This window comes from Parasteatoda tepidariorum, unplaced genomic scaffold (assembly GCF_043381705.1).
Source record: "Parasteatoda tepidariorum isolate YZ-2023 unplaced genomic scaffold, CAS_Ptep_4.0 HiC_scaffold_47, whole genome shotgun sequence".
NCBI classification, from domain to species: Eukaryota; Metazoa; Arthropoda; class Arachnida; order Araneae; family Theridiidae; genus Parasteatoda; species Parasteatoda tepidariorum.
Window position 1 is genome coordinate 13,932 of NW_027261777.1, and position 15,674 is coordinate 29,605.

General features: G+C 30.1%; 1 protein-coding gene across 1 annotated transcript; it reads left to right on the forward strand.

Moving 5' to 3' along the window:
• Nucleotides 1-10,440: 10,440 nt before the first annotated feature.
• On the forward strand, nucleotides 10,441-15,478 carry LOC122272557 (neurofilament heavy polypeptide-like; the record flags this gene model as incomplete). Its single annotated transcript, XM_043056387.2, has 3 exons — nucleotides 10,441-10,556; nucleotides 14,190-14,223; nucleotides 14,668-15,478. Coding segments are annotated over exons 1-3 (961 nt in total), but the record flags the coding sequence as incomplete, so codon positions are not given.
• Nucleotides 15,479-15,674: the final 196 nt, after the last annotated feature.

Sequence of the window (15,674 nt, forward strand, 5' to 3'; positions counted from 1 at the left end):
TCGCTAGTATAAATGTACGCACGTAATTTGTGATTTGGCGTTGTTGTGTTTTGAGATTTGGCGGTTTTCAAACTTAATCTGGTAACCCTTTAATTGTTTTCATTATTTTCAAAATAGTATTCGGTCAGTTCTATTACGAATTTTTCAAAGCGATATAGTAAGATATTCAAAAGTGATTTCAGATCAAACAATATTTGTTAATTATTAATTTAATTAGCAATTTAATTCTTTCGTAAGTAACGTTTGTCATTATTGGTGAGTACGTTTGATCTTTAATTTAAGCTTTTCTTTAAAAACGTTTTTAGTATTTATTAAAATGTTTGTACCAAATTTATTCAATAAGGCTAAGTGATCTAGCAATGTTTTTGTTGTTGTTGACGTATTAGGAACTATACAGTCGAACCTCTAAGTAACGAAATCGCTAAATCCCGGTAATATGTTCGCTATATAAATTCGTTAGAAAGAAGATCACGCTTTGAAATACTTAAATAACACAAAACAGGTTTTAAATTCATAAACACTATAGGTATAATTAAAATCGCAATAGATACACCTTTATTTTGTAAACTATTATCTACTATTTACTTTCTAAATCTTAACCATAAAAGAAATCCGAATGAAAAGCAAGAATAGAGTAAAACATTATCCAGTACATACATTTTCAACTCAAAAAAAAAGAAGCTAAATTTAGGTATGAAATTATAGCTGCATTTATTTGAAAAGTAATTTTAAACATGCATTACCACATGCGATCAGTTCAATTACTACTGATAAAATCCGTTAATTTTGTCTGAGTTTTTCGTTTGAAATTCAAACAAAAAGGGATTTTACTGCTTTCTCTGAAAGTTAAGTGACTTCGAAAATATATTCAAGATCATTTCCTCCACAAAATGTGTTAGCAAGTTCGAAATGTTCTGAAATACTTTAGGAAACATGTTATTTTGGGTTCGTTATGTAGAAAATTCACTTCGCTATTTGGAAGTTATTTCACGAAGAAATTTCCAAAATGTTCTTTGAAAAAAAAATCGCAAAATAGAGAAGTTCGCAAAATGGAAGTTCGTTAAATAGAAGTTCGACTGTATTTTTGTTCAGCTGTTATAAAATTAGGTTTATTCTGCATGGACAAAATTTAAAAATGCACTTTTAAATTTTCTTAATTCAATTTTAATTTGTTTGGTAAGTGTTAAAATACAAAAATAAAAATAAATCAATGTTACTCGGATAGCTAAGTTATAGAGCGACGTATTAAATTTATCCAGCATTTTCCTAAATAATAACAATATATTCTATCTAACCATTTTTTATATATTGACGAATATAGTAGTGAAATTAATTCTGTAGTCAAAAGAAATTTAAGTTAAAACTTAAATTTTAGCCACCCAAGCAGTTGGGAAAATTATGATTTGACTTCTTGTAGCTGTCTGGAAACGATTGAAACTGTTATGATAAACATTATAAAGCAAGAATAAGCTAATCTATAGTTTTTCTTTTCTTTTTTGGGGAATTATTCAATCGTGGAAACTTTGGATTTGCCAAACAAAACTTGTGTTGTTTAAGAAAGTTATTACTGCTTCTAATAATTGAAATATTCCGGATAGAACGTTTTGATACATTTTTATTTATACATTGTTAAAAAATAATAATAGTTTGAATAGTTAAGTTTAAAATTACTATTATCATTCAATAAATGAGTTTTGGTATAAAAATATTTCATTTTTAATATTTACTTGCATTATCGGTCAGATAGTAGTAAATATTATTTTTTTGTATAAAACAGCATCTAATTCTGAATAGAGATGGGCAAAACGAATAATCTAAGTGATTCAAATCTATAGAATCACTCCATCTTATGATTCGCACCACTGATTTGAATCCCTTACTGATTCAAATCACATTTTGATTCTAACAGTTAAATTATAACGAATAATTTAGAATAACTAGTAGAGCAAACAAAACTTATAGAATTTCTTAAATTTCAGTTAGTTTTGTTTCACAGTGAAGCTATGTCATATACAGTTAAAAATTTCTTGTAAAACCAGACAGATCCTTACGGATCTATTATTAAGGGCTTAAGATTTCTCAATTAAAGAATTCGCGGAATTCAGATAAAAAATAAATAAAAATGAATAAAATATTTCTTTTGTAATTTCTTAAAATGTACCATAGTTATATCTTTATAACAATTAGCAACATAAACAATATAATTATACGAAAGATATAATAACTATATTTAGTTACTTCAAAGAATTTATTAATGAGAATTAATTATATATTTTTTTCGATCGATATTAGTTAAAAGAAAAATAGTGATAGATAATGATTTTTTTTCTAGTTTTTTGAAATTCCGAATTTTTTTTTTGTAGTATTTGATTCGAATCATGCAATTTGAAATGTGAAGTCGTTTATGTCATGTTATTCGAATCAGTGATCCAAGTTGCTAGATTCAAAATGAGATTTGAATCAGTTATTGTGATCCGAACCACGTGATGCAAATCGGTGTTTGAATCACATGATTTGAATCGCAGATCAGAATTACTTGATTCAAATGGTGATCCGAATCATATAATTCGAATCAGTGATGGGAATCACTTCATAAGAATTAGTCATTCGAATGATTCGTTTTAATCGGTTATTTAATTCACTTGATTCGAATATTGATCGAAATCACATGATTTGAATAGTGATTCAAATTACTGATCGAAACATGCGATTTGGATCAATGATTCGAATCCAGTGATTACCTTTATTTGCTCATCTAGTGCCGTCTTTATGCATTAACACAGCCGGGTAGTGCCCGGGGGCCCCAGGTACTCAGGGGACCCTTGAGAATCTAACTTTTCACACATTGCATTAAAGAAAGATTAGAATAAGCAACATTACCTTACATATTTTTTTTTAAATAAATATATTCTATTGAATAAAGTGTGCATTTCTTTTCGACAAATAGTAATTGATTATTATGCAAACACGAAATATTTGAATAGTTTATCATCAAAAAAAACTTAAAAAGGGAACTGAAATCTATTTTTCTACGCTCAAATGAAAATTTTATTTAAATTTATTTAGGTCATTGAAAGATGTTTTAATAACTGTTTGGTCTGACAAGATAATATACCTTTTGAATTTTTTATGCCTTTATGTTTATTTCATTAAATTATTTTAATTAACTTCCATGGTTTTGAGAATTATTTTATTATTTGAGTATTACAAATGGTTATCATCTAAAATGTTTTTTTTTTAAATTATGCATAGTTTTAAAATACTTTATTTGAGTTTTTGGGGCTATCAAAATGTGTTTAAATATGTTTATTATTTGAGTATTACAAATGGTTATCATCTCAAATGTTTTTTTCATTTTTAAATTATGCATAGTTTTAAAATGCTTTATTTGAGTTTTTGGGGCTATCAAAATGTGTTTAAATATGTTTATTACTTGAGTATTACAAATGGTTATCATCTCAAATGTTTTTTTTTTAAATTATGCATAGTTTTAAAATACTTTATTTGAGTTTTTGGGGCTATCAAAATGTGTTTAAATATGTTTATTATTTGAGTATTACAAATGGTTCTCATCTCAAATGTTTTTTTTTATTTTTAAATTATGCATAGTTTTAAAATGCTTTATTTGAGTTTTTGGGGCTATCAAAATGTGTTTAAATATGTTTATTATTTGAACATTACAAATGGTTATCATCTCAAATGTTTTTTAACATCTTAATTTCTTAGCTTTCTCTTCGTATTCCTTTTGCTTCGGATCTGATTGGCGCCTTATGTTGTTCACGAAGTCTTTTAATGGCACAATTAACTTGTTGCCTTCACAAATATCTAAACCAGGACTCTGTTTTTTTTATTAACTAAATTAAATCTCCCCAAAATTTCTTCCCAAAAAATAAACAAAATTGCAGAATCGAGTTTCGCCATTTTATTGAATAAATTTCACGCCTTTTTCCGGAAATCAACTTTCTCTCCCTCATTTTCGCTGAAACTTTCGAAAATTTTCATAATGTCATCATAATTATTTTTCAAAGCTTTGACAGCATCATAGTGACAAGACCATCTGGCCTGGCTTAAATTTTTTAACGTAAAAAATTTAAGCCAGGTCAGTGAATTTGAGTTTTGTTTCACGATTTAACAGTTCCCACCTATGGGTCGAAGTAGAAAAGAAAACGTATATTTTTTGCATTACTCCAAAAAAGTTCACAATTTCGGTTACAACCTTAACAGATTCTTTACCAACTAGGTAAAGGGAATGCGCAGCGCATGGCATATAATCCGCGGATTTTTTTTTTTTAGTAGTGCTTTTACACCATTGTACTGACCCGCCATATTAGCAGCGTTGTCATAAGATTTTCCCCTACAATTATCCAGTAGTAGTCCATTTGTTTCTAAAAAGTCTTGTAGAATATTAATTAAATGTAAGTCATTATGACTACTAATTTTAATGATGGATACATATCTTTCATACACTTTTCCTCTAAAACAGTATCGTAATACAATAGCAAGTTGATCATTGTGAGATAGATCTGGAGTAGAGTCCATCACAATTGAATAATACTTTGTGTCGTCGTTATTTATTTGAGTTATAATTTGTTTAATTATCTGTCGGCCAATAATCTCAATTATTTCCTCATATACCGTTTTTGATAAGTACGATATTATCGGTTTTGGTCGCAGCTCTCGTTGTGTCAATGTGTTTCAGATTGAATGGATCGAACTTTGCCAAAAGCTCCAGAGCACCCATAAAATTACCATTATGTGGAGAACCAAATACTTCCTCGGAACCTCTAAATGATAAGCCCCTTATACTTAAAAATTTGACCACTGCAATAACCCGTTTTAGGACATAATGATAATATTCTGTTTCTTTTCTTAATTGCTTCTGAATCTGCATGTCTAAAACAGATCTATTATTTTTTCGTGTCAACCACACTAACATTAATTTCTTATGCTCATTACAATTTTCATGATTTTTTAAGCAAGTTCCTATGTGCTTCCAGTCAGAAAATCAGAATTTTTAATATTAGATATTTTTTTAATTCAAAATATCATCTATTGTTTTTAGTGGTGACTGGGGCCCTTTGTATCCACGGGCCCCTGGGCTGCAGCCCAAAAGGCCCTTAAGTAGATCTGCCCCTGTGGGATGGGAAAACTTTTTTGATCGAGGGGGAAAAAATAGAGAAAAAAATAGTTTGGTAGGCCGAATAAAAACTTCTAAAATGAAAAAACAAATGATTTACAAGCATTAATATAAATATTTAATGAGATGAATGAAATTGAGATTTCATTTTTAAAAAGTTCTTTATATTGAAGTTCGAAGTGAGATGTGCTTATTTTAAGGAACGAGGTTAAATGCTTGTCTGTTAGTCTACATCTGATATGATTTTTTCTAAGGTTCGTAGTTGAAAACACTTGTTCGCATACATAAGATGGAGCAAACATAGCACTGATTTTCTGGGCATGAGATATTAAATTTCGGAAACAACTTTTGGTAATGATTTGTAAAACTCAAGCTTTGGTATATTTAAAAACAAATGCTTCAGAGGATTACTAGATTGCAACTCAATTCTAGCTGCAAATATGATCTCACTGTTTCACAATTTACTTTGAAAGGCATGAAAAAAATGTTTAAATCAGTTTAAATGGCATTGAAATCTGAGTTCAAATTCAAAATGGAATTTTTTCAAGCCATCTTCATAATTCTTAAGCTTCAGTTTAAAAGCTTTGAATGTTAAATGTTAAAAGACTTGAGTTTTAAGATGCAAGAACTTGCATCTTAAGATTGAATATTTCCCAGGAAATAAATATTCAATAATTCTGATTTTCAATTCAGTTCACGTTGTTCTGGACTATGTATTGTATAATAATACTTAATATTAACGATATGTAATGTTAATGCGATATGTTGTAATATGTAATGTTAAGTCAAAATAGAATAGTTTGAGTTAATATTTTTTATGATCTTGTTTAAAGAAGAGACAAAGATAAAAATCGTACATTATTCATAAAAATAGTAACAAATACAAAGAATTTAACCGGAGAAAACACTTACATTATGAAAAAATTTAAATAAATCCGCGTTCTTGAAAATTGCAAAACCTGCTTGTCTCACTTATTCACTTGTGCTTATTTATCCCTTCCCTCCTTTTTATTCACTCTCCCAAATTCAAAATTTGATCTTTTTTATTAAAAAAAAGATTTAAATAAAACCGAATTATCAGTTTCAACTCATAAGTATTAGATGATTATTTTATCGAATTTAAATATTTTAACGTCCGCTAATGTCTTGTAGCAAAGACGACTAAGATTTTTCATGCTTTGTTGGAGTAGTATTTCAGCGATTGTCAGTAAATAGTTAAATTTGCTTAAAATCTAAACTATTTCTAGTATATTTCCGTTTTAGTATTTTTCTGTACTGTTCATCGTACTGTGTATCTGTGTCTACATCGTTACACTTATCATTTTTATAACGAATGGTTATACTGTAGGCAAGCAATTACCAGGTACTTCTGTCACATTTTCTTTAAAATGACCTGTGAAAAATTCTATTACCCGGTATCGAGTACCTGGAACCGTTTTTAGGTTTGAGACCCGGTGCTGGATACCTCGCCAATTTTACCGGGTATCTCGTGTCCAGATGACACTCATTTATGTTCGACGACACAACCATATTTAGAAGAAAAGTAACCATATTTTTAGTTTTGGAAATACACGTATTTCATCTATTGATCAGGATGAAATAACTGCAGGACATAATTTGCACAGAATTCTGAGAAACCTCGATAAAATATACCATAAGATTTATATTCTCTTAAGAAATCTGTCTGCTTAGAAGCAAACATGCTGATAACTATTTAAACAAAATTAGTATGATAGTTAAATAAATGCCAAATTATACATAAGTTCAAAGTGAATTAAAAAATAAGGAATAAAATTCAAATTTTAGATAGAGAGAGATATAGATTAGTTATTGATAGATCGATAGATAGGTAGAGAAATAGAAATTATTGCAATTTATCCGCAATTATTACCATTTCATTGTCAAGATGACGATCTTAAGATTGAGCATTAAAAATTAGTTTTAAACAGATTCCGTAACAATATGCTTAAAATTACTTTTTTCTTAACTGTCAATATATAGCTATAAAATTTTAACTCCAAGAAATTTATGGTAGTTTTTTTCCCTACTAATTAAACAATAAATAAAAACATAAACGCTTTGATAGCAGAAAGAAATTTATTTTGAAAATAAAAAAAAATAAAATCTAGTCTTTCTCTCTTTTCTTATTATACAGTAGAAAAGCAAAAGAACGTAAACTGACAGGCCGTGAGGAAAAATCGATAGTGCTTAAGTAAATGCAGGATATCAAATGATAAAAAGGCTAATTTAAAAAAAAAACTTGGATTTCAAGTGATGAATTAAATTTTATAATGAAATTTCAGTGTTGTACACTTCTTAAATACAGAGCCGGATTTCCCTAGGCGAGACTAGGCCATAGCCTGAGGCCCCCCAATGATTAGGGGCCCCCTGAAAATGGATTTTTTGATAATAAATTTGAAAAAATTAAGAAAAACCAGGATTTAAAAAAAAAAACAATTTCAAATATATATAAAAAAAATTTCAAAATTTTATGATTATTTTTTAGTTCTAATTTAAAAAAATAAAGTAAAATTTTATTTACTATTATTTATTTTAATTTTAAATATGCTTTCTTAAATGAAAAGATATATAAATTGTTTTATATTTGAATAAATAAAAAACATACGAGAAAAAGAACTTAATCGAGGGGCCCCAAAGATTTGAATGGCCTAGGGCCCCGCTTAATCCGGCCCTGCTTAAATAGTATAAACTTTAGTATAAACATTAAGTTTTCTTTTATTTAGTTTACACAAGTTCATGCATATGTTTGTTAATATTATATATCTATATATATTTAAGCAGAGTGTATATGTATATGTATATATACATTTTCTTACTTACAAAATATTTTCTTACTTACAAAAAAAATATACATCATAGCTTTTAAAAAACAATTGACAATTTTTCAATCAATATTCCATATTATTTAGTAGCTGTAACCGGGTTGATAGGGTTGAGATAAAGTGCCTAAAAACGTACCTCTTTCAAAATTTAGCTGTTAAAAAATAAATAAAAACAGTATTTTTTTAAAAAAACTTTTCTGAGATATATTATCCAAAAACTGCAAAAATGTAACAAAATCTAAATTAACCTCAAACTCTTGAAATTCTGAGTGTTTTGATGATCGTAGTTCAAACTCTTTTTATTGCATTCATCACACATTCATTAACAAAGAGGACTATAATCTGATAAAATATTCTTTTCATTTCATTTTCATTCATTTGAGCAGGGATGAGTTTTTGAAGTGTAACTTCTAATGCGACTTCCAACAAGGTTGCGTTAAACGCTACCATGGCAACGAGCGGCCTATGATCCTCGCAGGAGAGGAAATCTACCATCGATGCAGTTTTTGCAAGAAATATTGAAAAAATAGAACATTTCGTATCTTACTTTAGTTATCATAATCCCATTGTAAATGTTATAGATTTGGATGTTTCTCAACTCGAAAATGATAATTAAAAGATGCGATCAATTGTGAATTGTAAGCATTGTTAATAAAGTTTGTCTTAAAGAAACAATATGATTTCACTAAAAATAAATTTCTACCCCTTCCTATTTTCATTTCCACATTACGAAGTTTCACTTCTTCCGCGCGGAGGGACTCCCCGCGCTATTTTTTTCCCCCTCCTTATATATTTTTTGAAAAAGAAATTAATCTTCAACCTGCTTTTATTTACGACAACGCGATTTCTTGATGTCGGCAATTACTTAAAAGCTAAGGTATTTAGAGAAAAAGCAAATTTTTCTATTTTCCCAAAAGGTCTAATTTGAAGAATTTCTTTTTTTTCCATGTTGCTAAAAAGCTTCACTGGCGGATTTTCTTAATGAACCTTTTTCTTCTTTTAAATACATATATAACTTTCGTTTTCACTCGATAGCTCATTCGAATTTTAAAATCTTTATAATCAATTTATTCTTGATATTTCTTATTTTAATTTTGCTAATAAGGAAGATTTATGGTTTTATCGTTTTTGTTCAATTTTCTACGCTTAATTTTATCGCTAAACGAAACTTAGTTCTTAAGATTAGCTTTTATTCCGTTTGAATTACGAATCTTATTTTCACAATTTACGCAGTTATTGCAGCTTATAAAGTGGAATCACCATCGCGATGTACGATTAATATTTACGTGATTAATGACTCATGACATGTTTTTCGAATCTTACTTTTTGTAATTCATTTTGACCCGATTTATTTATCGTGCTTCGTAATTTAATTTCAATATGCTAGTCACTGTTGCGATCCAAAGTCGTCGAATTAATAGCATTACACCTGCACATTATTACATTGCGTTTTAACACATTCGTAATCAAAAATCGTCCTTACGGGATTTACGTAGTAAACATCGTGATTTAAATTAAAGTGATTTACGATAAATATTTACTTGATTTATGTTTCACTACTTCTCTTTTTTCCCGAACCTTATTATTTTTTATTTTTGCTATTCATTTTGTCTCCATTTAGAAATTATTAACCGAAATTTAATCTCGTTTAGCTAGTCGCACATCCGAACCCGAGTCATCGTATCAAAAGAATTTCATATATAAATAATATGCAGTTTAGGCACGTGATTTATAAATCCCACATCGCTATTCGCATTCACACGGTGGTTTAAAAACCAAATATAGCGATTTCCTTCATTAGTGAGTTAAAAATAAAACATGATTCACATTCAAGTGTTTTAAATTGCACTTCACAATTTATATTCATGCCCTTTAAATGCTAAACATCGTGAATGAATCACCTTCACCGAAGTTAGTAAGCCATGAAAAATCATTCGCATTCATGCAATTTTAAAAATCAAACATAGCGTTTCCCGTTATTTGAAAGCTATTTATTAATTTTTTTCCTCGAAATTCATGTTCACGCATTCACATTTTGTTTTCAGTACGTATTTATATATGAGTTTGGCAACTCTTATTCACTGGTAAGTTTTGTATTTAGTTTATTCATAATTTAAAACAGTCTTGTATCAATTAGTTTTTCATGGTCACACAAGTAATAAACAAGATATTTGCAAAAAATGACAAATTTGTATAATTTTTCTGCAGCTATCTACATTTTTTTTCAATTGTTCACTGATAGTGATAGTTCAAATCTCAAGAATAGAAATCGGCATTAATAAGGACAGTATGTCAATCATTTCAGAAATGCAAATGAATAATTTATCTACTGGAAATGTTGACCAGATATTATCTGTATTCACCATTTTATAATGCGAATTATTTTAACATTTATTAAATGCTAAGTTTTTATTACTTTCGTGATCGCTAAAATTATTTTTGATAATTTTAGATTTGAAGATGAAACGTAGCTCCTCTTCCAGTGAGGAACCAGTACCTTCGGGTTCTGGTGCAGGACCTTCGGGTTCTGGGTCAGGGCCTTCGGGTTCTGCTGCAGGGAGTCCTCGAAAACGAATGTAAGTACAGTATAAGCTTTACCTTTTTATTTTTAATTTAATAACTTTATATAAACAAACCGTCGTTGAACAGACGATAAAATTTTTGACCATTCGGCTACTAATGTTAAATTAAGTAGCTTTAATATTTTGAAAACAATCCAGAAGACAAGGGAACCTAGTATTGGTAGTATTGGTTCCTAGTATTGGTAGAAATTTGCTTTCGTGAAGGAACTAACCCGTATTTGAGTTACACGGAGAGCTTCAAATTCATAAACATAATTAAAATAGCTATGCATACACCTTTATATTGTTAAAGTACTTCATAAAAACAAATAGCAAAACCATTACTTTATATTGTATCTAAACAGTGCTACAAAGCATTTTCAACTAAGCTGAATTTATGCATAAAAATATAGTTGCATTTATTATTAAAAGTAATTTTAAACATGCGTACTAAAGTTTAACTGCTACTGATGAAATTCGTTAATTTAGTCTGAGTTTATTGTTTGAAATGCGAATAAAAAGTGATTTTACTGTTTTCTTTCAAAGTTAAGTGGCTTTGAAATTCGATTCCCCCATAAAATGCGTTAACAAGTTTTAAATGTTCTGAAATATTTTGGGAAATAGGGAAAGTGGATCTCAAAGATAAGTTCTTTAAATAGAAAATTCACTTCACTATTTGGAAGTTATTTTACGAAGAAATTTTCAAAATTTTCTAGGTTCCTCGAAAAAATTCGCAAAATAGAGAAATTTGCAAAATGGAAGTTCGTTATATAGAAGTCCGACTGTAATTATTTTTAAAATCATTTAAATTCTTCAAATCGGTTATTCATTATTTTAGTTTATTGCACAAAAGTGAATACTTTTTATTTATTTATTTTTTAAATATTCACGAATTAATTTTTCATGAAATTTGGTTTAAATGAAAATTTCTTTGGAACAAGTGTTCTTTTTCAATGCGGAAATACTACATTATTAAGTCTCGCGTCTATCTGAAGATTAAGAGGAACAAACATTCCATTTTTTTTTTAAAGAAGAAATTATCTGATTGCCCCCATTTGTTTTATTTTATAACCGTCGGTGGACAGCCCACCCAATTTTGAGTCACGAATGTCTAATTTGTAATTTTGAACCTAATCCAGAAGAAGAGGGAACTCCTGGATCAAGTATTGGGACTTCCTCGACATGAAGAGAAAAGCAAGGGGATTCTAAAACATGATCTGTCTACCATTGAGTATCAGTGCGAAACGGTATTCATATCAAACAAGCATCTCTAGGATTCGAACCTGGTTCAGCTTATTGTGATGTAAACGCTCTCGAAGCAATCGATTACCGCTTTTGTTGTATTTTGAGGAATTACTCAGTTTTGATAAATCCATGTGGTTACTCCTGACGGTTATTGCTCAGTGAAGAAGAGCAAAAACTTAATTTCAATCGGCTTCCATGAATCTGAAATTTCCTTTTGAGAATTTCAATTGGATATTTGAGAAGGATCTTGCCAGCCGCAATAGTTGAAATGTTTGAGAAAGAAAAGAAACTAGTTTTTAAAAGAAACTTCTATAGTTATGAAAATATGTTTACCCATTCAATATATTTAGTTATTTTATCAAATAGTAATATAATCTTTTGTTTCTTTTTCTGGAGTTCATATGATGGCAATTTTAAAAAGAATTTCTGATGTCACTTCTAACGTTTTATAACGTTGTGTATAAATTAGAGTAGAGAAAAAAGTATTTAATAAAAATCAAAGCTTGATGGTGAAACTCTATAATAATCGTTTTTCAACATTTCTGTTTTCTCAACGTTTTGTTTTTTTCCTCCCACTCAAATACTAATTTGATAAACTAATATGCATAATTTTGGTTTTCATTTTTTATACGGATTCTAAAGTATTTACGAAAACAGCTGTAGAAAAAAAAAATGCTCTATTTTATTTTGAAACTCAAGCTTAAGAACCAAAAGAAGAATTAGGTGCTTAATTTTCCTTACTTATTTAAACACTAAGCATAACTATTACAGGATATTAGTCCCAGACTTTGGGGTCGTGGTGTAACTTTTTGGGTGATTCAAAACTCTAAACTAAAAATATTTAGTTTTAAAACTCAAAATTCAAATGACGTAAATTTACAACCACTATTATAAATGTATGTCATCTATGCCAACCTTGTATAAACAATTGCTGATTTTTAATCTTTTCTTTTTCCTTAAAAAGAAAAAAACACTAATTTAATACAACATACCAAGTAATTTATGCTAATGAACGATATCATATTAAAAAATTTTTTTTCTTTAATTCTTAGAAAAAACAATATTTATGAAAGAAGCTGAAAATACCGAATGAAATGCTGTGTCCATATTTGTAGTTTGAAATGCGTGTCTAAACATTTTCAGCTGTGTTCATTAACATGCTTTTTGAGCTGTGTCCAGTTTTAGAAAGTCTTTTCACTATATCTTAGCAGCAAAAAAAAAATTTAAAAAAATTTATATCGTTAATAGATTATTTGTGAACTCCTTCATCTAAATATGGTATATTGCCTGATTTAAATATGTATAACTAAATAGTTGAGAATGACTTGCTAAATCATCAGCTGAATTCCGGGAATTGTTTATTTTGAATTCTACAACCAGACGTTTTGTAATTTACTTTAAATCAAAGAAATAGATATAGGCTTGATTAAATTTTGTTATAATGATTGAAATTTCACTGAAGTGCCAAATATGCTAATTAATCTTAACTAATTTACAAAATCAAACAGACGTTCTCTAAATACCGTTTTTCTCAATTGATTTGGAACATAAAAATAAGAGCGCTATCTGAAAAATAGGGTACAAATGATTTAATCAGAAGAGCTGTCAAAAATTGTCCCACTTTTTAAAACATCATTTTAATAATTTAAGCAAACTAAAGAATTTTTTTCAGAATTATAAAACTTTTTTCCCAACTATAATAAGTACCATTCCAAAATACATTTTAATAACCATTTTTAGTTTAAAAAAGGTTGAAAAAATATAGAATTGTAAGGTCTGCAAATTTTTACGTTATTTGTAACCAGGCAAATTTGTATAAGAAAATACAGCGTTGGAATCAATTCATAGTTTTTGATTGATGCAATTTTAAAGTAATGTTATTAAATTTTANCTTTGTGAGAAACCGGGAGAGCTGTATTAAGATCACCGTACTTCTTGCTGATCATAAGAGTTCTATTAAGTTCTTGTTCATGGTTGCTCCTGTGTTGCCATTAGCAGACGAGTGTATGCAGGCCAACGTTGTGTGTGATCGAGACTGAGCAGCAACAGTGCGAGGAGGTGGATAATGTCACGGTCACAAGTAGCAAGTCAACAGTTCAATGTGGATCATCCATCGAAGTAGGTGTGTTTTAATCGTAGTGGGCGTTTCCGCCAAGGTAGGTGTGTCCATATTGCGTCCGGGTCACCAATGTGGGAGGGTAACTATCGACAATGTCAACATTTTTTTATGAAAAAGTGCTCCAACATAGAATCTAGTTAATCTGCTTCATATACTAGTGATTTGGAATTGTATTTTTGTAGTGATAGACACACTGCACTAAATGTATACAAAATCCTTGTTATTAAATGTAATATGATAGAAATTATAATGTGCATTGTTTGAATCTAAGAATTTTCTTCTAGGAGGACGGCGCACGGAGTTCAGACACCGGAGGATGTGAGTATATCATTTTCATTAGCAGTACTTTTAAATAGGTGCACGTTAAATTAAATAAGTAAAAATGAATTTCCAGAAGTTAATTAAGATGTAAGAAAACTTTTTAAAACTAAACGAATAGTTTTTTTTTAATTGTTCTATCAAACCTAGGATTTTGTTTAAACAGGGCTCGCAATAACAAAGTATGTACAACCAATCCAAAAGTAAAATTTATCAAAATATTATGAACATGCAAGTTAAATAAAATAAATAATAATAAAAAATAATGAATTGAAAACAAAAATTAAAAGAATCTTATTAAAATTGTATTGCTAAAATAGATTCAGATTGTAATAAAATAAGAGCTCCGTAAATAGTATCCTGTGAATGAGCTTATATATTGCTCTTTTTTTAAATAATGCATTCTACCTACGTGTGTAATCATAATATTGGAATATATTTTAGGTCAGAAAACAAAAGGAGGAAAATGAGAGGGCTGAGAGAAGGCGGCGGACCACGGTGGAATATGCCAAGGAAGAAAGGCGCCGGGCTCACGAATTTAGAAGGCAGAAGGAACAAGAAGACCGGCGAAAAAGGAACGAAGATAGAAGCCGGATTATAGACCAGGCCAGCTGCCTTGCGACATCCCTAGCTAATGAACAGATGGTCTTGCTGGCAACAAGATTCATTGATAGGGTGTCGCAGGGCATTTCGTTCCAAGAAGCCAGGAGCAGGCTCGAGGATGACATCGAGGAGAGCAGCTCAAGGCTTAGAACATCCATCCGAGAGTCTTTAAACAGCAGCTTCCCTGCCGAAGAAGTCCCTGCAGTGAGACCCTCCACTTCTGCGGCCTCAGATCCATCTCCCGTCCGCCAGGCATCACCACCGCCACCCCTATCATCACCTGTTGTACCTCAAAGCCAAAGTATTAGTCCAACGCCTGCTTCACCTCCGGTGTCGGTGGTAAGTCCACCACCACCATTACCATCCTCACCCGTGCAAGTACAACCGGCTCAAGCCCAACAACCGGCTCAAGCCCAACAACCGGCTCAAGCCCAACAACCGGCTCATGTCCAACAACCGGCTCATGTCCAACAACCTGCTCATGTCCAACAACCTGCTCATGTCCAACAACCTGCTCAAGTCCAACAACCTGCTCAAATCCAACAACCTGCTCAAATCCAACAACCTGCTCAAATCCAACAACCTGCTCAAATCCAACAACCGGTACAAGCGCCTCCACTGGTTCCTCAGCGGCGAAAAAGAGGAAACCCTGGTAAACGCAGTACAAGATTGCAAATTTTGTTAGAAGCAAGCAAAGGATTTTTAAAAATGGACCCGCCTTTCACTTTAACCAAAAGACCGCGATTTTCGCAAAAATATCCAGTTTAAATTTAACTTAATCCACCACCATCTGCCAGATATATTGATATTAAATTTTAAAAAAAACATTTTCTTTCAATGTTTAAAAA